The following is a 24,830-nucleotide window of genomic DNA, read 5'->3' as shown; positions in this document are numbered from 1 at the left end:
TTTTTGCCAAAATAGGATATAAATTTATGAAAATAATTACACATGTTTAGTATTGTTTACTCATATTTGAAAATAGGAAATAATAATAATGTGAGGACACTGACATATTGCATGAAACAAGTGTGAAAATATTTACCTTCAAGATTGTTACACCACTGACAATATTGTTTCAAGAGACTACATAAGAAATTAATATTACAAAATAGTATTATGTGCAAATTTATTTCAAATAAATCGTTACCTGCAATCAATAACGCGACTCTTTGAATTTCTGTAATTTCATAACATATTTTCACGTGGCTTTTTATTTTTAGAAAAACCCATTTATGTTTCGCAAAGCAAGAATTGGCTAATATTTAAAACAAACATGCGTATTTCGCAAGGAAATATTTTTTACCTTACCTCATTATTAACCGAAGTGGGTTGTTTGGGTGGATCTTTCCTCCCGAAGCATTTAAGTCTCACCTTAAAACTCATTTGTATACACTAGCCTTTAAATAAACCTCCTTTTTAGACCAGTTGATCTGCCGCTTCTTTTCTTTTTCTCCTCTGTCCCCCCCTCCCTTGTGGAGGGGGTCCGGTCCGATGACCATGGATGAAGTACTGGCTGTCCAGAGTCGGGACCCAGGATGGACCGCTCGCCTGTGTATCGGTTGGGGACATTTCTACGATGCTGATCCGACTCCGCTTGGGATGGTTTCCTGTGGACGGGACTCTCGCTGCTGTCTTGGATCCGCTTTGAACTGAACTCTCGCGGCTGTATTGGATCCACTATGGATTGAACTTTCACAGTATCATGTTAGACCCGCTCGACATCCATTGCTTTCGGTCCCCTAGAGGGGGGGTGTTGCCCACATATGAGGTCCTCTCCAAGGTTCTCATAGTCATCATTGTCACTGGCGTCCCACTGGGTGTGAGTTCTCCTTGCCCACAGGGTGTCAGTTTTCCTTGCCCTTATGTGGGTTCTTCCGAGGATGTCGTAGTGGTTTGTACAGTTCTTTAAGGCATTTGTGATTTAGGGCTATATAAATAAACATTGATTGATTGATGTCTACTGCAGTTGTTGATGTAAACAAAGGATGAAGTCCGTACGGTTTGCTCAATTTCGGTTGACATCCAAAAGTACCAGCTAGTGAAAAGTTTGTTTTCCTTGCTTCAAGTTGTTTCATATGTTTTTGGCGTTTCGCATGTACTTCCAAAGCCTTGAAACCTCCTGATCCATAGTCAATATTATCATGACGCCACGTGCACAAAACTTTTCCGGGACGATCGATTTTCCGAATAAAATCGTCGAACAAAGTCGTAACTTCCTTCTTCCCAACAGTATCAGTGATTTCCCTTTCCATCCAGTCCCATCGAAACTTATTTTTGACTTGTTTATCAATTTCTTTTACTCGTGAAGCGTCCTTTGTCTCGAGAACCGACATCGTTTACATTTGGAAAATGGCAGTACTAACGTCATCTTTCATAACAGATGTCCTGATTGGAGCATTTTGACCAATCAACTATAAGCTACGTCTCGATTACAAAAGACGAATCGGCAAGTAAACGAATCATGACTTAGGGTCGGGAAAAAAAAAACGAAAAACGGAAGATGTTTTTTTTTTCCCCCCCGAGATTAAAAAAGACGGAATTCCGACTTTAGACGGAAAAATCACATGCCTGAAATTCCTGCCAACACTAAACCGTTACAATGTTTGTTTGGATTTAGAAACAATGATTCAGAGCATTAGAATAGGGATGTCCAAACGTTTTCAATTAACAGAAGAACACAAGAATGTGGGGGTGGGAGGACTTTGATAATAATAATAATAATGGATTAGATTTATATCGCGCTTTTCTATTGTTAGATACTCAAAGCGCTCACAGAGAAGTGCGAACCCATCATTCATTCACACCTGGTGGTGGTAAGCTACATCAGTAGCCACAGCTGCCCTGGGGTAGACTGACGGAAGCGTGGCTGCCAGTTTGCGCCTACGGCCCCTCCGACCACCACCAATCATTCATTCATCATTCATTCACCAGTGTGAGCGGCACCGGGGGCAAAGGGTGAAGTGTCCTGCCCAAGGACACAACGGCAGCGACTTTAAAGTCCATAGGTGGGAAGCGAACCTGCCACCCTCAGGTTTCTGGCACGGCCGCTCTACCCACTACGCCATGCCGCCCCTTTGATACATTTTGGACATTAAACATACTTAAAAAAAACATACAATGTAGGTCAATACATGCTGAACAATCTGAACAAAACAACCACAGCTCTGCTTCTTCCGACTCCTTTTCGGACATTATTAAATGTGAAACTGTAAATCTGCGCTGGACAACATTGTAACTGTTTGCATGTTGGAAATAAACTAATACCGTAAGCATACATGATGAAATGGGCAAAACAAAAGTCACAGAGGAGCAACCTTGATCTGTTGACTCAAATTGTTTGCTATTTATTTACAATTTTGTATGCATAAAAAAAGCCAAGCGTATGTGTTCTTGTCTTACATAAGGATTGAGGATGATAAACACCACATCTCTTTCCAATGTTTGCGTATTTCCAGTCTGACTGATCTCATAACATTGTCAGAGTGCAAAAGTCTTGCTACTGTGATGTCATTCTCCCAAAATAGCCAAAAGATATTTAGAGCGCTGTGATGTTAAACTTTGCAGATTGTAAATACAATTGGAAATGGTTTAATGCAGGGGTCGGGAACCTTTTTGGCTTATAGAGCCATGAAAGCCAAAGATTTTAAAATATATTTCCGTGACAGCCATATAATATTTTTTAACACTGAATACAAAAAAACAATAATAATAATAATAATGGCCAGTTTGCGCCTACGGCCCCCTCCGACTACCATTCATTCATCATTCATTCACCAGTGTGAGCGGCACCGGGGGAAAGGGTGAAGTGTCCTGCCCAAGGACTCAACGGCAGCGATTTGGATGTCAATAGGTGCGAAGCGATTGATTGATACTTTTACTTTTATTTTATTAGTAGATTGCACAGTACAGTACATATTCCGTACAATTGACCACTAAATGGTAACACCCGAATACGTTTTTCAACTTGTTTATTCACCTGCAACCCTCAGGTTTCTGTCACGGCCGCTCTACCCACTACGCCAGGGGCGCTCACACTTTTTCTGCAGGCGAGCTACTTTTCAATTGACCAAGTCGAGGAGATCTACCTCATTCCTATTTATAAGTTATATTTATTTATTTATTTATGAAAGAGACATTTTTGTTAACAAGTTAATGGTGTTTAATGATAATACAAGCATGTTTAACACACATAGATTCCTTTCTTTCATGAAGACAAGAATATAAGTTGGTGTATTTGATTGTGATGACTTGCATTGATTGGAATTAGACAGTGGTGCTGATAACGTCCGCATTTTCAAATGGAGGGAAAAAAAAGTCCTCCTTTCTGTCCAATACCACATGAAAGTGGTTGGATTTGGCATCTCGTTTGTCCAACTTGCATACTCCTTTTTAAACACTTTGTTATGAGAGTAGCATGTGTGTGTGGCCCTCTAATGTCTGGCAGCAGGTGAGTGACGTCAGTGAGTGTGCGGGTGGGCAAGCAAGTGAGAAAGCGGTCGCTGAGGGCGGGGGAGAAATACATTGGCATCAAACTCCGTAGCTTGCTAGCTTGTGCGCGCTAGCTTTCTGAGACTCTTATTTTGTTAGCACAGGCAGGATGAAGCAGGTCTTTTATGGTGAAGACAGGAACTGTGCAGTCGGTCTTTAGAGTTTTGACAGTAGGTACTGAGTCTCTAGAAATAAAATGTGTTTCTCTGCGTCCGCCCTGTTAGTGATTTTTTTCTTAAATATGAGCTCGCAGCAGCCAGCGTCATCTCACAAGATCCTCGGGTGCCGAGAATGTCAAACAACTGACGAAAGTGAAGTCTTGGTATGATTGATGATTGCTCATTTTTATGTCTATTTTTTTAATGCCTGGCTTGAGATCCACTGACACACCCTCCGAGATCGACGTAATGCCCACCCCTGCACTACGCCATGCCGCCCCTGAATGCATGCATTTTTAATTAATGATACATTTTTTAGAGTACATTAAGTCTCCTATTATTTTTAATATGATTTTTATTCTAAAGCTAACCAATAATCAATAAAATACTTCTTACCAATAATGCGACGTCTTGAACAGGTACGGTAGAAAATGGGTGGATGTATTAAAATGCATGAGAATGTTTTATATTTTGAATGTTATTTTTAACACTGTGATTACCAGCAGAATTATTCATTACTAATCGTGTTAAGCAATGTCAGCTGTGATTTATCTGAGAGCCAGATGCAGTCATCAAAAGAGCCACAGGTTCCCTTCCCCTGGTTTAATGGATACAATGAAACCCAAATAAGCATATAAAGTCAACTTTTTTGTGTCCCAAGTGTGTGAATGTAACTTGGCGTTACAAATTTGTACAGTAGATCCAATCGATCAATCCACTTTATTTATATAGCATATTTAAATAACATAAATAGACCCGCTCGACATCCATTGCTTTCCTCCTCTCCAAGGTTCTCATAGTCATCATTGTCACCGACGTCCCACTGGGTGTGAGTTTTCCTTGCCCTTATGTGGGCCTACCGAGGATGTCGTAGTGGTTTGTGTTGTGGTTTGTGCAGCCCTTTGAGACACTAGTGATTTAGGGCTATATAAGTAAACATTGATTGATTGATTGATAAATGTTTCCAAAGTGCTGCACAACAATATTAAAGACAATATTCAAATATTATCCTTGGCTCCACCAATGACTGAATAAAAAATAAAACCAATATGATTAAAAAAAAATGTAATGGTTAACACCAATTAAAACAATAAATAGAAATCTAAATTTTAATAAAACACAAGAGGACCACACAACTCACGTAGTGTTAAAAGCCAAAGAATAAAAGTGGGTCTTAAGACAAGACTTAAAACACTTCACTGTGGGAGCAGTTCTAAAACGGAGGGCCGACCACAGAGAAGGCCTTGTCTCTCCTGGTTTTAAGTCTGGTCTTGGGCAACACGAGCTGGTGCTGGCTCTCGGACCTTAAAACGCGCGCAGGAGTGTAAATTTGGATGAGGTTCGAGATATAAGGAGGTGCCAGTCCATGTAAAGCATGGGTGTCAAACTCTGGCCCGCCGTTCAATTTCATCTGGCCCTTGAGGCAATATCAAATTAACATTAGAGCTGGCCCGCCGGTAACACCACATTCACCGCTAATACTCATACTTGCCAACCCTCCCGATTTTCCCGGGAGACTCCCGAAGTTTAGTGCCTTTCCCGAAAATCTCCCTGGGCAACCATTCTCCCGATTTCCACCCAGACAACAATATTGAGAGCGTGCCTTAAAGGCACTGTCCTCTACAACAGAGGTCCCCAACCACCGGGCCGTGGCCCGATTGGTACCAGGCCGCAGAATAATTTTTTATTAAAAAAAATAAATAAATAAATAAAATCAACATAAAAAACACAATATACACTTACAATTAGTGCACCAACCACAAAACCCTCCCTTTTTCATGACAAAGAAGTAAAAAAATAAATAAATTTAAAAAAAAAGGACACCCCCCCCCCCCGGCCCGCGGGACAAATTATTAATCGTTGACCGGTCCGCGGATACAAAAAGGTTGGGGACCACTGCTCTACAACATGTCGTCACGTCCTCTTTTCCTCCATATAAACAGCGTGCTGGCCAATTCACATAATCTATGCGGCTTTCACACACACATACTTGGTCAACAGCCATACAGGTCACACTGAGGGTGGCCGTATAAACAACTTTAACATTGTTACAAATATGTGCCACACTATAAACCCACACCAAACAAGAATGACAAAACACATTTCGGGAGAACACCAGCACCGTAACACAACATAAACACCACAGAACAAATCCTAAAATCCCCTTGCAGCACTAACTCTTCCGGAATGCTACAATATACACCCCCCGCTACCACCAAACCCCGCCCACCTAATGTTTATTTCATTTTCGAATTTATTAGCCTGTGGAAAAAGTTAATGTTGACATTTACCTCAGAAGGCTGTAAATAGAAAAGAGGCATTAATTTTTTTAATTACATTTTATTAATATACCACTGATGTTTTTTTGTTTGTTTTTTTAAAGTTGATTTTGCACTATTACGTTATATAAGCTCTGCCTGTTCCATGGGAGGAAGCTCGAGTACCCAGAGGGAACCCACGCAGTCACGGGGAGAACATGCAAACTCCACACAATAAAGATCCCGAGCCCGGGATTGAACCCAGGATTACTCAGGACCTTCGTACTGTGAGGCAGATGCACTAACCCCTGTTCTACCGTGCTGCCCTATTTAAGCCTTGCTTGTTCAATATTCATTGCAAAACTTGTTTGGGTCCCTATTAAAAGGTTAATTTGTTCAACCTTGGCCCGCGGCTTTGTTTAGTTTTAAATTTTGGCCCACTCTGTATTTGAGTTGGACACCCCTGCTTTATAAACAACCAGTAGATGGCATTGTAACTCCGCTTTCTAACATACCTTATATCAGGGGTGTCAAACTCAAACACAGAGTGGGCCAACATTTAAAACTGAACAAAGCCGCCGGGCCAAGGTTGAACCAATTAACATTTTAATAGGGACCCAAACAAGTTTTGCAATGAAGCCTTGCTTGTTCAATTTTCAATAGGGCAGCACGGTGGAACAGGGGTTAGTGCATCTGCCTCACAATACGAAGGTCCTGAGTAATCCTGGGTTCAATCCCGGGCTCGGGATTTTTCTGGGTGGAGTTTGCATGTTCTCCCCGGGACTGCGCGGGTTCCCTCCGGGTATTTGGGCTTCCTCCCATGGAACAGGCAGAGCTTACATAACGTAATAGTGCAAAAAAAAAATAATTTCAAAAAACATCAGTGGTATATTAAATACAATTTAATTTAAAAAATTAATGGCTCTTTTCCATTTGCAGCCTTCTGAGGTAAATATCAACATTAACTTTTTCCACAGGCTAATAAATTCAAAAATAATATAAAAATTAGGTGGGCGGGGCAGGGGGTGTATATAGTAGCATTCCGGAAGAGTTAGTGTTGCAAGAGATTCTGGGTATTTGTTCTGTTGTGTTTATGTTGTGTTACGGTGCGGGGGTTCTCCCGAAATGTTTTTGTCATTTTTGTTTGGTGTGGGTTCACAGTGTGGCGCATATTTGTAACAATGTTAAAGTTTTTTATATAGCCACCCTCAGTGTGACCTGTATGGCTGTTGCCCAAGTATGTGTTTGTGAAAGCCACGTATATTATGTGACTTGGCCAGCACGCTGTTTATATGGAGGAAAAGAGGACGTGACGACATGTTGTAGAGGACGCTAAAGGCAGTGCCTTTAAGGCACGCTCCAAATATTGTTGTCCGGGTGGAAATTGGGAGAATGGTTGCCCAGGGAGATTTTCGGGAAGGGCACTAAACTTCGGGAGTGTCCTGGGAAAATCGGGAGGGTTGGCAAGTATGAGTATCAGCGGTGAATGTGGTGTTACTGGCGGGCCAGCTCTAATGTTAATTTGATATTGCCTCAAGGGCCAAATTAAATTAAACGGCGGGCCAAATTTGGCCCTCAGGCCAGAGTTTGACACCCATGCCTTATGTGCAACCAGTCTCTATAACTTGGTAGTATTCAGCCACCTATTCAGATTCAGTTTTTTAAAAAAGCAACGTATGACAACTCCCCCTACCTTCACTTTTTGTCTCCTGCAGCATCCATAATAATTACATGCCTTTGTGTCATGGCTAATTTCACAAAATAAACAATGGCAGGCAAACATTAAATTAGCAGATTGCAACACATTCCACACCTGAAATGTTATTGGATAACCTTAGGACGTTGTAGGATAACATAGTCCATTGTCAATCTGAGCTTGTATTGACCTTTGCAGGACGAAAAAAAAGCCAGGAAAGCTCCGCCCACTACCATCCCTTTGTTACCGTAATCTAATTTATTTGAACTGACATTCTAATACAGTTCCAGTATGTGTTTGTAGGAGTTTTTACCTTTTCAGTGCCGCAGTCGCACTGCTCGCCTTTCTCAACGAAACCGTTGCCGCAGACCGAGGGAGTCACCAGACTCAAGTAGTTAGGCTCGTCCAGCAGACATTCTGGGGTGCGGCTGGTCAAGTATCTCTCAAAAAAACTGCTGCTGCAGCTGCTGAATGAGCGTGGGATGTCGTAGCTAGTGGGATAGAGGGTAAATATTTCATTAAAGGCCTACTGAAACCCACTACTACCGACCACGCAGTCTGATAGTTTATATATCAATGATGAAATATTAACATTGCAACAGATGCCAATACGGCCTTTTTTGTTTACTAAATTGCAATTTTAAATTTCCCGCGGAGTTACCTGTTGAAAACGTCGCGGAATGATGACGCGTGTTTGTGACGTTATTGGTTGGAGGGGACATATTAACCCAGCACCACTTATGGCTAAAAGTCGTCTCTTTTCATCGCACAATTACACAGTATTCTGGACATCTGTGTTGCTGAATCTTTTGCAATTAGTTCAATTAATAATGGAGAAGTCAAAGAAGAAATATGGAGGTGGGAAGCTTTAGCCACACAAACACACGGTGTTTCCTTGTTTAAAATTCCCGGAGGTGAAGCTTTACTATGGATCAGAGCGGTCAAGCGAACATGGATCCCGACTACATGTCAACCGGCAGTTTTCGGTGAGAAAATTGTGGAAATAAGTCGCCTCTTACCGAAGATCAGCGGAGCCAGCGTCCTCCTGCAGCTGCCGTGACTTCTCTCAGAGATTCTGGCGTCAAAACACCCGTGGCCACACCCCTCCCACTTTAAGGTACTATTTAACTCACTAAAACACTAGCAACACAATAGGCAGATAAGGGAATTCCCAGAAGTATCCTAGTAAATGTGTCTAATAACATCTAAATCGCTCTCACTGCCCTCACCTTTTTTTTTTCTTTCTAGGCCTTCACTCTAAATTTCCTCATCCATAAATCTTTCATCCTCGCTCAAATTAATGGGGAATTTGTCGCTTTCTCGGTCCGAATAGCTCTTGCTGCTGCTGGCTAAAATTATAAACAACGTGAGGATGTGAGGAGCTCTAAAACCCGTGACGTCACGCGCACATCGTCTGCTACTTCCGGTACAGGCAAGGCTTTTTTTTATTAGCAACCAAAAGTTGCAAACTTTATCGTCGATGTTCTCTACTAAATCCTTTCAGCAAAAATATGGCAATATCGCGAAATGATCAAGTATGACACATAGAATGGAGCTGTTATCCCCGTTTAAATAAGAAAATCTAATTTCAGTATGCCTTTAATATATGTACTAACGACAGTACCTTCTTCTGTCAGGACAAGGTTTTACGGGGGTTGTAGTTTGAATGCACTGTCAATCTATGAATCAAACATTAGTCAAGTTATTAAATATGTTTAAACTGCAGGAAAGTGATATGACCTCCCAAGAGCAGCAAAACTTACAAAGAGTCTAAATGTGTGCAGGTTGGGAGCTCTGTTGGTCACTCTGTTTTCTAGCATTTTTGAGATAACCAGTAAAGTCCCAAAGATCGACTTGTCAATCGCGATCGACGGGGGTGACGAATCCTGGTGTGGGCATTTTTAGAAGCCTTCATTATTGGTGGGTTTTGCTATTGGTGTGGTGACCAAGTGGAACCATCTCAGGGCAGACCCAAGTACGACCGGAATGGCCTGGGAATGCTTTGGAGTCCTACCAATGGAGACAAAATAGGTGGATAGCTACAGGACAGACACTACTTCCTATCTAAACCAATGGCTAACGTGAGTAGTGGATAATGCATTGTTTAAAGGCCTACTGAAACCCACTGCTAGCGACCACGCAGTCTGATAGTTTATACATCAATGATGAAATATTAACATTGCAACACATGCCAATACAGCCTTTTTAGTTTACTAAATTGCAATTTTAAATTTCGCGCCGAAAAATCCTGCTGAAACGTCTCGGTATGATGACGCGTGCGCGTGACGTCACGCATTGTAGAGGACATTTTGTTCCAGCATCGTTCCCAGCTATAAGTCGTCTGTTTTCATCGCATAATTCCACAGTATTCTGGACATCTGTGTTGCTGAAACTTTTGCAATTTGTTTAATGAACAATGGAGACATCAAAGAAGAAAGCTGTAGGTGGGAAGCGGTGTATTGCGGCCGCCTTTAGCAACACAAACACAGTCTGTGTTTCATTGTTTACAGATGACGGTGAAGCTTTACTATGGAACAGAGCGGTCAAGCGAACACGGTTGGATTGGACCACACACACAAAGTACAGTGTATTATGCAGCGGTCATTTCGAAAGATCGTGTTTCGAAGAGGGTCCATTGCGAAGGCAGAGATGGGCATCGCCACCACCCGTCGACTGGTGCTGAAGAAAGGTGCGGGGCCGACCTTCAGGTTGTACAGGTACGACTAAACACTAATAACACAATAAGCAGATAAGGGATTTTCCAGAATTATCCTAGTAAATTTGTCTAATAACATCTGAATCGCTCCCACTGCAGCTGTGTGGCTTCCCTCAGAGAGACTGGCGGTCACCATACCCGTGGCCACACCCCTACGACTTTCAGTTACTATATAATCTCACTAAAACACTAGTAACACAATAGGTAGATAAGGGATTTTCCAGAATTATCCTAGTAAATGTGTCTAATAACATCTGAATCGCTCTCACTGTCCTCGCCTTTTTTTTTTTACTTATTTTTTTTTTTCTTTTCTAGTCCTTCACTCTCACTTTCCTCATCCACGAATCTTTCATCCTCGCTCAAATTAATGGGGAAATTGTCGCTTTCTCGGTCCGAATCGCTCGCGCTGCTGGTGGCCATGATTGTAAACAATAATCAGATGTGAGGAGCTCCACAACCCGTGACATCACACGCACATCGTCTGCTACTTCCGGTACAGGCAAGGCTTTTTTTTTATCAGCACCAAAAGTTGCGAACTTTATCGTGGATGTTCTCTACTAAATCCTTTCAGCAAAAATATGGCAATATCGCGAAATGATCAAGTATGACACATAGAATGGACCTGCTATCCCCGTTTAAATAAGAATCTTTGACTCATTCATTATTGTTGTTTTATTTTCTAATTTATTATTAGCCTGTGGAAAAAGTTTATTTTGATATTTACCTCAGAATGCTGCAAATAGAAATGAGGCATTCAATTTTTATTTAAATTTGATTTGATATGCCATTGATATTTTTCAATTATTATTATTTGAAACTAGATTTTGCATGTCACTATAAAGTTATATAAGCCTTGCTTGTTCAATATTTAATGCAAAACTTGTTTAGGTCCCTTTTAAAAGGTTCATTTATTCCGCGACTTTGTTCAGTTTTAAATTTTGGCCCACTCTGTATTTGAGTTTGACACCCCTGCCCTACAGCAACATGGCGGTCAGCAGATAGTAGCCGGGAAAGTACCGGGATAGCGAGCGCAAAAAAGTGACGGCTCCCCGAGTATTATCCGGCGTCATATAGAAATATATGTAGTTTTCATCGTGTGAGGCAATGCAAATTAATAAAAAAACTAACGGTTTAAAGTAGTCTAGGTTATCGGGGACTGTTATTACTTGACGGACAGGTGTCGCGGTGTGACTGCAGCCAGGCACATAAGAAAACCCTCGCCTCCATGGCAACGTCTCTGTCGCTTTCACTCATTTGCCACTTTTCCACTAATGCAGAGGTAGGCAACCCAGAATGTTGAAAGAGCCATTTTGGCCCCAAATAACACAGCGCTGTCAAGCGCCATTCATATAAAACTTGTGGGCTGCACTAACATTAAACTTTCATATTAAGGTGGGGGCCGCAAAATAAAGTCACGTGTCTGAGACCCCTGCTTTTAGGGCAGGGGTAGGGAACCTATGGCTCGCGAGCAAGATGTGGCTCTTTTGATGACTGCATCTGGCTCTCGGATAAATCTGATCTGACATTGCCTAACACGATAAGTAATGAATAATTCTACTTGTAATCACAGTGTTAAAAATAATGTTCAAAATCTAAAACATTCTTGTGCATTATTAATCCATTCATCCATTTTTCTACCGCACCTGTTCAAGAAGTTGCGTTAATGGTAAGAAGTTATTTATTTATCTATTGTTAGTGTGGGGCTTGCCCTCCTGGGGGTTCTTCAGACCACCAAGCACCGACATGAAAGCCTGTTTCAGGGTTACAATATTGTTGTTTTTTTTGTCAATAAGTCTCTTAGTTGCTTTCCAGCAATTGTCTTTTTGTCTTTCGTTCTCGCTCGCACTGGCTCCAGCCCCAACACCGTCTCTCCTCCTGGCTGCTGCTTATAACAGAGCGACAGGCGATTAGATAACAAGGCCCAGGTGGGCCATCTACGCATCTGTCGCTGATTTCGAGGCCGGTCATGGCAACACCCCGCTTTGCTGCAGGACCTGCAGGCCACGTCCCCTCCACAGTTATCTTCAGAATAACAATGTTATTACAAAGAACAAGAGACCTATTATACTCTAGAAATGTTGGTCTTAATTAAAAATGCACACGTTTAGTTGTGTTCAGTGTTTAAAAAAAAATGATATGACTCTTACGGAAATACATTTTAGGATATTTGGATTCTTGGCTCTCTCAGCCAAAAAGGTTCCCGACCCCTGTTTTAGGGCTTTCCTTACCTGAGGGCTGCAGCCATAATGCAGCTTTCACCAGAACAGGCACATGCACTGGAGTCATCATGATTCATGCCCAGATTATGGCCCATCTCATGTGCCAGTGTGGCCCCCACAGCGATGGCCCGATTATTGTGGTCCTGGGAAAAAACAAGCGTCACAGTTTTCAAAATCTCATGAGGTTAGACGTCTGTTGCAATCAACTGGCGTTCAGAAATAGCCACTTCCTCTTCAACAACCTTGTAGGACACAAGCCTTTGGTTCATAATCCAAATTCTGAGTTTTAAATATTGTTTGCATCATCTTGTTTATATTTGGACAGAAAACTAAGACTGCTACCATTATATATTGCTTTACAAATAATAATAATATCACTACTTCTTAAATAATTATTGTCCAAGCATGTCAAGTCCCAAACAAGAATATGTTCTGTGCTAACACACAAAGGGTGTCAGCAACTGTTTAATAATTTCATCTCCAACCAAATATTTCTCTAAAACCACGCCTCAAACAAAACTTTGATGTTAAACTGTAGTTATGCATGACATCAGCAAATTTCGCAAGTTCAGAGAGCACCTGAAAGACTCAACTAGTGTTTTTTTGTTTAATCTTTGTTCCTCATTTCCTAAGCGTTAGATGAAAATTATTTCGAAACACTACAGGCAAAGATTTAATAAGGGTTTTAAGTTGACTTATATTTATTGTACATGTCCTCCCTGTGCTTCCTTCAATATTTAAAAGACATGCATATTACACTAACTGAAGACTTTAAAATGTCCATAGCTGTAAATGTGAGCGTTAAAGGCTTTTGCAGAGTATATGTACGTCCTGTGATTGTCTTGCCAAAAGAGGACAAGTCGTACAGAAAATTGACGGAAGTGAACCAGTGTCATTTTACAGATAGTGTTCAACTTTCTAAGTAGACTTAAGTAAAAAAGCGCCTGTACTGGTAAATGAAAAATACAACTGGGGTTGATGTGTATGTCTGTCTTTACATTAATAATAACATTTTAATTTCAAAAGCAACATAGGTTTTGTTCCAATTTACAGTGTTTCCATTGACAAACCCTCTTCCTCTGATGACTGTTTTGCAACAACAGGACATTTGTAGGGTTCTTCCAGCCTGCTCATCATCTAAAGCAGTGGTTCTCAACCTTTTTTCAGTGATGTAACCCCTGTGAAGATTTTTTTTAATTCAAGTTCCCCCTAATCAGAGCAAATCATTTTTGGTTAAAAAAAAGAGATAAAGAAGTAAAATACAGCACTATGTCATCAGTTTCTGATTCATTAAATTGTATAACAGTGCAAAATATTGCTCATTTGTAGTGGTCTTTCTTGAACTATTTGGTAAAAATATATATACAAATAACTAAAAACTTGTTGAAAAATAAACAAGTGATTTAATTATAAATAAAAATTCTACACATAGAAGTAATCATCAACTTAAAGTGCCCTCTTTGGGGATTGTAATAGAGATCCATCTGGATCCATGAACTTAATTCTAAACATTTCTTCCCAAAAAAAGAAATCTTTAACATCAATATTTATGGAACATGTCCACAAAAAATCTAGCTGTCAACACTGAATATTGCATTGTTGCATTTCTTTTCACAGTTTATGAACTTACATTCATATTTTGTTGAATTATTATTCAATAAATATATTTAGAAAGGATTTTTGAATTGTTGCTATTTTTAGATTTTTTTTTTTTTAAATCTCACGTACCCCTTGGCATACCTTCAAGTACCCCTAGGGGTACGCGTACCCCCATTTGAGAACCACTGATCTAAAGCAGTGGTTCTCAACCTTTTTTCAGTGATGTACCCCCTGTGAACATTGTTTTTAATTCAAGTTCCCCCTAATCAGAGCAAATCATTTTTGGTTAAAAAAAAGAGATAAAGAAGTAAAATACAGCACTATGTCATCCGTTTCTGATTAATTAAATTGTATAACAGTGCAAAACATTGCTGATTTGTAGTGGTCTTTCTTGAACTATTTGGAAAAAAAAGATAAAAAAATAACTGAAAACTTGTTGAAAAATAAACAAGTGATTCAATTATAAATAACGATTTCTACACATAGAAGTAATCATCAACTTAAAAGTGCCCTCTTTGGGGATTGTAATAGAGATCCATCTGGATTCATGAACTTAATTCTAAACATTTCTTCACAAAAAAATAAATCTTTAACATCAATATTTATGGAACATGTCCACAAAATATCTAGCTGTCAACATTGTTGCATTTCTTTTCACAGTTTATGAACTTACATTCATATTTTGTTTAAGTATTATTCAGTAAATATAGTTATAAAGGATTTTTGAATTATTGCTATTTTTAGAATATTTTTAAAAAAATCTCACGTATACGCGTACCCCCATTTGAGAACCACTGCTCTAAAAGAACTTTAACTTGTACTTGTACTTTTACACCAGTAAAGACTTTCACTTGATTTCTTTACAAGCAATCCTTACTGCTTTTTTCATTCTGCTGTATTTGTTCCTTAATGTCCTCGAAAAGGCACAAACTTCTTTTGGAGGCTGTAGATCCCAGGGGGTGAACAAGGGGATGGGTCAAATGCAGAGAGTAATTTCATTATGATTTTTTTGCCATGAATTGATTGACGTGGACCCCGACTTAAACACGTTGAAAAACTTATTCGGGTGTTACCATTTAGTGGTCAATTGTACGGAATATGTACTGTACTGTGCAATCTACTAATAAAAGTTTCAATCAATCAAAAAAAAAAATCACACCAAGTGTGTGTGTGACTATCGGCGGTACTTTAAAGGCCTACTGAAACCCACTACTACCCATCCCACAGAGTCTGATAGTTTATATATCAATGATGAAATATTAACATTGCAATACATGCCAATACGGCCTTTTTAGTTTACTAAATTACAATTTTAAATTTCCCGGGACTTTCGTCTTCGAAACGTCGTGTAATGATGACGCGTGCGCAAGACGTCACGGGTGTTTAGGAAGTATGAGCGCTGCGCACACACACAGCTAAATGTCGTCTGCTTTAACGGCATAATAATACAGTTTTTTTGGACATCTGTGTTGCTGAATCTTTTGCAATTTGTTCAATTAATATTGGAGAAGACACAGTAGAAAGATGGATTTGGGACGCTTTAGCCTTTAGCCACACAAACACACGGTGATTCCTTGTTTAAAATTCCCGGAGGTGAAACTTTCCTTTGGATCAGAGCGCGGTCAAGCGAACATGGATCCCTACCACATGTCAACCAGCAGGTTTCGGTGAGAAAATTGTTGTTAAAAAGTCCGTTCTTACCGGAGAAAAGCTGAGCTTGTGCCATCCATAGCTGTCGTCGACTCCCCTGAGACACTGGCGTCAACACACCCGTGGAGACACCCTTCTGACTATCAGGTACTGTTAAACTCACTAAAACTCTAGCAACACAATAGAAAGATAAGGGATTTTCCAGAATTATCCTAGTAAATGTGTCTAAAAACATCGGAATCCGTCCCAATGCAATTTTTATTTATTTTTTTTCTAGTCCGTCGCTATCAATATCCTCAAACACAAATCTTTCATCCTCGCTCAAATTAATGGGGAAATTCTCGTTTTCTCGGTCCGTATAGCTGTTTTTGTTGGAGGCTCCCATTAAAAACAATGTGAATATGTGAGGAGCCATCAACATGTGACGTCATCGTCTCCGACTTTCGGTAGAGGCAGGGCTTTTCTCTTAGCACCGAAAGTTGCGAACTTAAACGTGGATGTTCTCTACTAAATCCTTTCAGCAAAAATATGGCAATATTTGAAATGATCAAGTATGACATGTTGCGATCTGCTGCTCAGATCTTCACGTGTTTGTTTTTTCATTCTCAGTCTGACCCGTTTATTTCCTGTTTTTGTCCATCACTATGGTTACACATCAGTCCACCTGTTAGTCTCGCCCCGCACACCTGCTACTAATTTTCACCCTCCTATTTAAGCTCACCTTTTCTGTTTACTCATTCTCGGATCCTAATTTGCCCACGCGCATCAGTGACGACTCTCATCATTCGTATGTATTTTCTCGCTAGCTCTCACGCCAAGCCACTTTATTGTCTAGCTTTCATGCTAAATGTTTTGTTTACTCTTTTGTGTCCTCGTACCAAGTTTTAGTTTTCCTTGTTTTATCCTAGCTTTCACGCTAGCGTCTTTTGTTTACTTTTTCTCTTTACACCAGTATTTTTGTTCATAGACTTTTGTTATTAAATAAATACCTTATATCTTACCTATGCTGTGTTCTGCTTCGACGCATCCACGGGAAAACCACACCGGCATTACCATGCCGAAGAAGAGTCATCACATGACACATAGAATGGACCTGCTATCCCCGTTTAAATAAGAAAACCTCATTTCAGTAGGCCTTTAAGTTTAACTCCAACACGTCGGCATTTGATTAAATTGCGTTTTACATCACCTGTGGAGATTTTATTTAGGTCAGGGGTCGCCAACCTGTTGATCAAGACCGACTGGTCGATCTATGGGATCCTACCGGTTGATCGCCACCCCCACCAGGAGAATGACCACAAACCCACACACAGGAAAGACATTTAACCTCTGAACACGCCCGCACGCTTCTGCCTCTCTCTCTTTAGCGTCTTATCTCGTGGCTCTTGACACCGCAGCCACAACCCCCAACAGCCACACTCTAAAGCTGCCTGTTTCGCAAAAACACATTATGACGTGGTCATAAATCATTGACCTGCAACAGCGCATCAAAGCTGTTTGCTACAATGCATTGAACATTTTCTAGTCTCCAACATCAAACAACTCGTCCGGCAACCACGAGTCCATGACCATCATCGGTCAAATGCAATGAAAAGCTAACAAAGTGTGGAGGGGATGGCTGGATTTACCCTGGACAAGTCGCCACCTCATCGCAGGGCCAACACAGGTAGACAGAGGGCGGTATAGCTAGGTTAGTAGAGTGGCCGTGCCAGCAACTTGAGGGTTGCAGGTTCGATCCCGCTTCCGCCATCCTACTTACTGCCGTTGTATCCTTGGGCAAGACACTTTACCCACCTGCTCCCAGTGCCACCCACACTGGTTTAAATGTAACTTAGATATTGGATTTCACTATGTAAAGTGCTTTGAGTCACTAGAGAAAAAGCGCTATATAAATATAATTCACTTCACTTCACAGACAACATTCACACACACATTCACATTTTGGACACAAAACAAACTTAAAGGAGAACTGCACTTTTTAAAATGTTCCCTATGCAAATCTTCCCTATCCTTGCAAGATGCAGCTAATACATAATGTAGCAACAGACACGTTCATAACAATATGTAATATGTGCAATATTTATCGGCCGATAAATGCTTTAAAATGTAATATCGGAAATTATCGGTATCGGTTTCAAAAAGTAAAATTGATGACTTTTTAAAACGCCGCAGTACGGAGTGGTACACAAACGTAGGGAGAAGTGCAGAGCGCCAATAAACCTTAAAGGCACTGCCTTTGCGTGCCGGCCCAATCACATAATATCTATAAGTGAATGCAAGGCATACTTGGTCAACAGCCATACAGGTCGCACTGAGGGTGGCCGTATAAACAACTTTAACACTGTTGCAAATATGCGCCACACTGTGAACCCACACCAAACAAGAATGATAACACATTTCGGGAGAACATTCGCACCGTAACACAACATAAACACAACAGAACAAATACTCAGAACCCCTTGCAGCACTAACTCTTCTGAGACACTATACACCCCCGCTACCCCTACCCCCCTCCTAACCCCGCCCACCTCAACCTCAAGGAGAGCATGTCCCAAATGCTGTTATTTTGAGGCATGTTAAAAAAACATAATGCACTTTGTGACTTCAATAATAAATATGGCAGTGCCATGTTGGCATTATTTTCCATATTGTTGTTCCATCACAACAATATTAGGCATAATAATGTGTTAATTCCACGACTGTATATATCGATATCGGTTGATATCGGAATCGGTAATTATGAGTTGGACAATATCGGAATATCGGATATTGGCAAAAAAGCCATCATCAGACATATCTAATATATTAAGCATTATCGGAACTTATCTCCTGGACGCATTTATTTCCGTGCCCATAGCAACGCATTTCTGACTTCTATTACGAACGTCTGTGTTCCTAATTCTGGAAACAAAGGTTTGATTGATTGATTGATTGATACTTTTATTAGTAGATTGCACAGTTCAGTACATATTCCGTACAATTGACCACTAAATGGTAACACCCGAATAGGTTTTTCAACTTGTTTAAGTCGGGGTCCACGTTAATCGATTCATGGTACAAATATATACTATCAACATAATACAGTCATCACACAAGTTAATCATCATAGTATGTACATTGAATTATTTACATTATTTACAAAAAGGTGTGTTTTGTAATCATGGCAGACTTGGTAATAAATAACGAATATGGCTATTTTCGAAATGAGGATTCACCTTATCTTTTTGAGCCTGAATATACATAGGATGAACTGCTGGTTACAGAAGCAAAGTGAGCACAAAATGACAGTGAAATGTTGAAGAAGACGGAAGTAACGCCCACAGAGATGGAGTACTTACCAAAAACGACTGGAAAAAAATGTCTCCGAACGAATGTGTTCACGCTTATAATAACAATATCACTAACACTTATAATATTCAAGTTACGAAATGTAAATGGGGTATTGTTGGCGCTTCTTGGATAGTTATTTAGAGGGTTTTATGGGCGGAATAGAGGACCTCCCATTGGCACTATTGTGTTTTATTTTTGTTTATTTACCAGTTAAAAGACATTTAAAAAATACATGTTGTCTTGTCTCTCATTATGATTGTGAATTATAGGAAAAAAAAAAAAGGTGCAGTTCTCCTTTAACAGAAAGCCTGATTGCACTGAGCACCAATCAACAAAAAATGGTACAGTGGAGTAAGTTTACATGATGACATGAAGGTATACAGCCATGAAATAATAATAATAATAATAATAATGGATTAGATTTATATCACGCTTTTCTATTGTTAGATACTGAAAGCGCTCACAGAGAAGTGGGAACCCATCATTCATTCACACCTGGTGGTGTGTAAAATATGTAAAACAGTCATGAATTGGAATTTACTGTAAAAATGCACCAAAATTAATAATTGGAATTTCAAATCTATTTCAATTAAAGTTTTAATTGTACTTCCTCTTTGTAATTTTGGAGACATTCTCAATTCAATTACGAATTTTACACAGGCCTTGTGTAGGGAACAACAACTTACCTGCACTACCCCAACAGAGTGGTCTGAACAGAGAGTCCCAATGTAAGCCAGGCCCACAGTGGCTCCTTCAAAGTCAATACCACTGAAAGAGAAATGGAACGGCTGAGCAAGTATTGAATGACAAAAGCTCTGATCTTACAAGACCTGTAAACTCAAAATCAAAGCAGAAATATAACTCCATGCAAAACAAGTGGTTGAGCTAAAGAACTCAAAGTTCCCTTTTGTTTCAGATGGGTTGGCGCTAGGAATTTTCAAAACTGGGTCCCAGAAGTCCCATCAAGTCATAAAAATGGGGTCCCACTTTTATCTAACCGTTTTGAAAACTAATGATGAATGTATGCATTATCCTGCTATATCTCACATTCTGTATTGTGTTTCGGGAAAAGGTCGTCTATGAGTTTGCAGTCTATACTGTATATTCTATACAATACAGAGTCCGGTCGACATGTTTATGATAGCTCAGGAAAGTTCCATTAGAATTGTGCTAGTTATGCAAGTAGAAACCACTCAGACCTGATAAGATGTGCATTGTCGTGTTTTTTTCTTTTGATCAGCACCGAATTCCGCCACTTCATGAAAGCATTGAGGTTAGCTCCGGCCGGAGGGGTGATGGAGATTAAGTCACCATTTGACCAGATCTCCAAACCAACAAGAGCAATGAATGTCCTCAGGGGCTTGTATACCTGAGAATAACAAGAGAAAATGTTCAAACGGTATAATCTATAAACCTGGGGATTATTAAGTATGTGCATTTGCAAAAGAATGCGATAAACTGAATAGATACCAGAGAGGCCACTTGTTTGGATTAGCCCACTCACTCACCATGTTGACAAAGTTGACAATTTCAAATATCCTCTTCCTCAGCTCCGTTTGATCCCGTTTCATCCTCACAAACTGAAACCACATGTTAAATGGTACAAAACCAAAGGTAAATAGGTCATACTTGCATAGCGCTTTTCTACCTTTAAGGTACTCAAAGTGTTTTGACACTATTTCCACATTCACCCATTCATACACGCATTCACACTGCAATTCGATGCCCTAACCACGACCCATCAGGAGCGAGGGTGAAGTGTCTTGCTCAAGGACACAACGGACGTGACTAGCAGAAGTTGGGGTTCAAACCAGGAACCCTCAGGTTGCTGGCACGGCCGCTCTACTCTGAGCCACATCGTCCCCGTTATCAACAATGGGCAATGTCCCACTCATCACTATGTTTCATCTGATTTGACTCATAATATATATACACATATATATATATATATATATATATATATACACACACATATATATATATGTACACAGTATATATTATATATGTATATATATATATATATATATACACATGTATATATATATATGTGTGTGTATATACATATATTTGTGTGTGTGTATATATATATATATATATACTCTCTCTCTCTCTCTCTCTATATATATATATATATATATATATATATATATATATATATATATATATATATATATATATATATATATATATATATATATATATATATATATATATATATATATATATTAGGGGTGTGGGAGAAAATCGATTCGAATACGAATCGAATCGTTTACGTTGTCCGATTCAGAATCGATTCTCATTTAAAAAAAAATCTATTTTTTTATTTTATTTTTTTTAGCAATCCAACAAACCACTACACAGCAATACCATAACAATGCAATCCAATTCCAAAACCAAACCTGACGCAGCAACACTCAGAACTGCAATAAACAGAGCAATTGAGAGGAGACACAAACACGACACAGAACAAACCAAAAGTAGTGAAACAAAAATGAATATTATCAACAACAGTATCAATATTAGTTATAATTTCAGCATAGCAGTGATTACAAATTCCTCATTGACATTATCATTAGACATTTATAAAAATTTAAAAAAAGTGTCACAGTGTCTTACACTTGCATCGCATCTCATAAGCTTGACAACACACTGTGTCCAATATTTTCACAAAGATAAAATAAGTCATATGTTTGGTTCGTTTAATAGTGAAAACAAATTTACCTTATTGCAATCAGTTGATAAAACATTGTCCTTTACCATTATAAAACCTTTTTTTTTTTTTTTAAATCTACTACTCTGCTTGCATGTCAGCAGACTGGGGTAGATCCTGCTGAAATCCTATGTCTTGAATGAATACAGAATCGGAAAAATATCGTTTTTGAATCGAGAATCGAATAGAAAAAAATCGATATATTATCGAATCGTGACCCCAAAAATCGATATTAAATCGAATCGTGGGACACCCAAAGATTCACAGCCCTAATACATTATATATATATATATATATATATATATATATATATATGTGTAGGTGTGGAAATTTTCTCCTGATGATTGAGGGAACCCCTCATGAAACAGTTCTGTAGAGATGAAGTAGTCTTGTGATTTTTCACACACACACACATATTGCGCTCTACCACGGTATCGAGCACTATTCTCTGGATAATCCAATCAAGATATAGATATATATATATGTATATGTATATATATATATATGTATATATACACACACACAGTTAAAATATTAAAAATATGATTGAGGGAACCCCTCATGAAGCAGTTCTGTAGAGATGAAGTAGTCTTGTGATTTTTCACACACACATATTGCGATCTACCACGGTATCGAGCACTATTCTCTGGATAATCCAATATATATATATATATATATATATATATATATATATATATATATATATATATATATGTATATATACATATATATATATATATATATATATATATATATGTATATATACACACACACAGTTAAAATATTAAAAATATGATTATTGTGTATAAGCCCATTCATTTTAGCATGTCTACTTTAAATTTTAAACTAATATGTGATATAAATTCACTACATACAAATTGAAATATGTCAAGGTTTTATTTGTCATAATTTTAATTATCATGGTTTACAGTTTTTTTATATTCCAATTTTTGGAGTTTGACCTGTGTATTATATAACATGTAACATGTCAACATTCAGTCTCGCTCAATCTTACCTCACGGTTATCAGCAACAAGGAAGAGCTCAATGTATTTCTGTTGCTGAACAATAGATATACCCTGGAAGAAAATAAGTCATCAAGATGCTGTTCCGTTAGACAATCCATATAATGATGTAATTAAAGCTGTCAAACCGCTGATCTGGAGCGACTACGGCTTGTTGGGGGCTCGAAATCTGTGTCCCACGTAGTGTTGGTGACGCCACACACTGCAGGTGTATATTCAGTTTCATTGAACTCCATCACAGCATGATCCCCCTCATCATCACCAGAAAGGGGGTCAATCATGTACCTCTGTGCGGATGTCCGAAAATAACCCCTAAAACAGAAACACAAATCTTAAACTTTGTTTCGGTAAAAAAAAGATAATATCTCGGTTGCTTAATACTCAAAAACAAACAAAAAAAGGTTAATTGTTATATTCCTTGAAGATTAGTAGAGGTAATGTGTAGAGATGTCTGATAATATCGGCCAATAAATGCTTTAAAGTGTAATATCGAAAATTATTGGTATCGGTTTCGGTTTCAAAAAGTAAATTTTATGACTTTTTAAAACGCCGCTGTGTACACGGATGTAGGGAGAAATACAAAGCGCCAATAAACCTTAAAGGCACTGCCTTTGCGTGCGGGCCCAGTCACATAATATCTACGGCTTTTCACACACACAAGTGAATGCAAAGCATACTTGGTCAACAGCCATACAGGTCACACTTTGGGTGGCCGTATAAACAACTTTAACACTGTTCCAAATATGTGCCACACTGTGAACCCACACCAAACAAGAATGACAAACACATTTCAGGACAACATCCGCGCCGTAACATAAGATAAACACAACAGAACAAATACCCAGAAACCCTTGCAGCACTAACTCTTCCGGGACGCTACAATATACACCCCCTACTACTCCCCCCAACCCCGCCCACTTCAACCTCCTCATGCTCTCTCAGGGGGACCATGTCCCAAATTCCAAGCTGCTGTTTTGAAGCATGTTAAAAAAAATAATGCACTTTGTGATTTCAATAATAAATATGGCAGTGCTAGTTGGCATTTTTTTTCCATAACTTGAGTTGATTTATTTTAGAAAACATTGTTACATTGTTTAATGCATCACAACAAAATTTGGCATAATAATGTGTTCAATCCACGACTGTGTATATCGGTCTCGGTTGATATCCGTATCGGTAATTAAGAGTTGGACAATATCGGATACCGGCAAAAAAGCCATTATCGGACATCTCTATCCATCCATCCATCCATGTTCTACCGCTTATTCCCTTTCGGGGTCGCGGGGGGCGTTGGCGCCTATCTCAGCTACAATTGGGCGGAAGGCAGGGTACACCCTGGACAAGTCGCCACCTCATCGCAGGACATCTCTAGTAATTTGTTAATCATGAAGTGATTTTAAATTCTTCATGACCTTTTGGACAATTGTATGTGTTTAAATGTATGTAATTAGAAGATTGTTTCCGTGCCTCAATAGCCAAAGCAAGATCAAACTTAAGACAAAATTGGTGTGGACAACTTGACAACTCTCATCTGAGCCAAATCCTCCAATCGAAAGTCGAGATCAGGGATTGGCTAATAGTTGCATGCAGCTTCCCTTATAAGCATTTGTAAAAATAGTTATATTATTTGTCCCCTGGTTGGGGACCACTATAGCCACAAAGCACTATATTCGATAGTGGTTTGTGACTTATTGTCTTTTGTTCCCTGCTTCCAAGTTTGTTTTCTTATTACTTTGGACTTGATTCTCACGGTTACGTTAAATCCACTATGGATTGGACTTTCACAATATCATGTTAGATCCGCTCGACATCCATTGCTTTCGGTCCCCTAGGGAGGGGGTGTTGCCCACATATGTGGTCCTCTCCAAGGTTTCTGATAGTCATCATG

The 24,830-nt window shown here is 39.3% G+C and overlaps 1 protein-coding gene across 2 annotated transcripts in view; it reads right to left on the bottom strand.

Moving 5' to 3' along the window:
- adam28 (ADAM metallopeptidase domain 28) overlaps positions 1–24,830 on the bottom strand; it is a 60,294-nt gene that overhangs the window by 20,821 nt on the left and 14,643 nt on the right. For both annotated transcript variants that reach the window (XM_061906965.1, XM_061906966.1), the window contains exons 6-12: positions 23,071–23,254; positions 22,934–22,996; positions 20,717–20,788; positions 20,408–20,577; positions 19,895–19,976; positions 12,639–12,772; positions 8,008–8,185 (exon numbers count right to left, since the gene is read on the bottom strand). In XM_061906965.1, coding sequence (XP_061762949.1) covers positions 8,008–8,185; positions 12,639–12,772; positions 19,895–19,976; positions 20,408–20,577; positions 20,717–20,788; positions 22,934–22,996; positions 23,071–23,254 — 883 coding nt within the window. The remainder of the gene's footprint in view (positions 1–8,007; positions 8,186–12,638; positions 12,773–19,894; positions 19,977–20,407; positions 20,578–20,716; positions 20,789–22,933; positions 22,997–23,070; positions 23,255–24,830) is intronic.

The sequence above is a fragment of the Nerophis ophidion genome, linkage group LG07 (assembly GCF_033978795.1).
Source record: "Nerophis ophidion isolate RoL-2023_Sa linkage group LG07, RoL_Noph_v1.0, whole genome shotgun sequence".
Classification (NCBI taxonomy): Eukaryota; Metazoa; Chordata; class Actinopteri; order Syngnathiformes; family Syngnathidae; genus Nerophis; species Nerophis ophidion.
The sequence above is the reverse complement of the archived record's forward strand: the minus strand, read 5'-3'. Positions and strand labels throughout refer to the sequence as shown.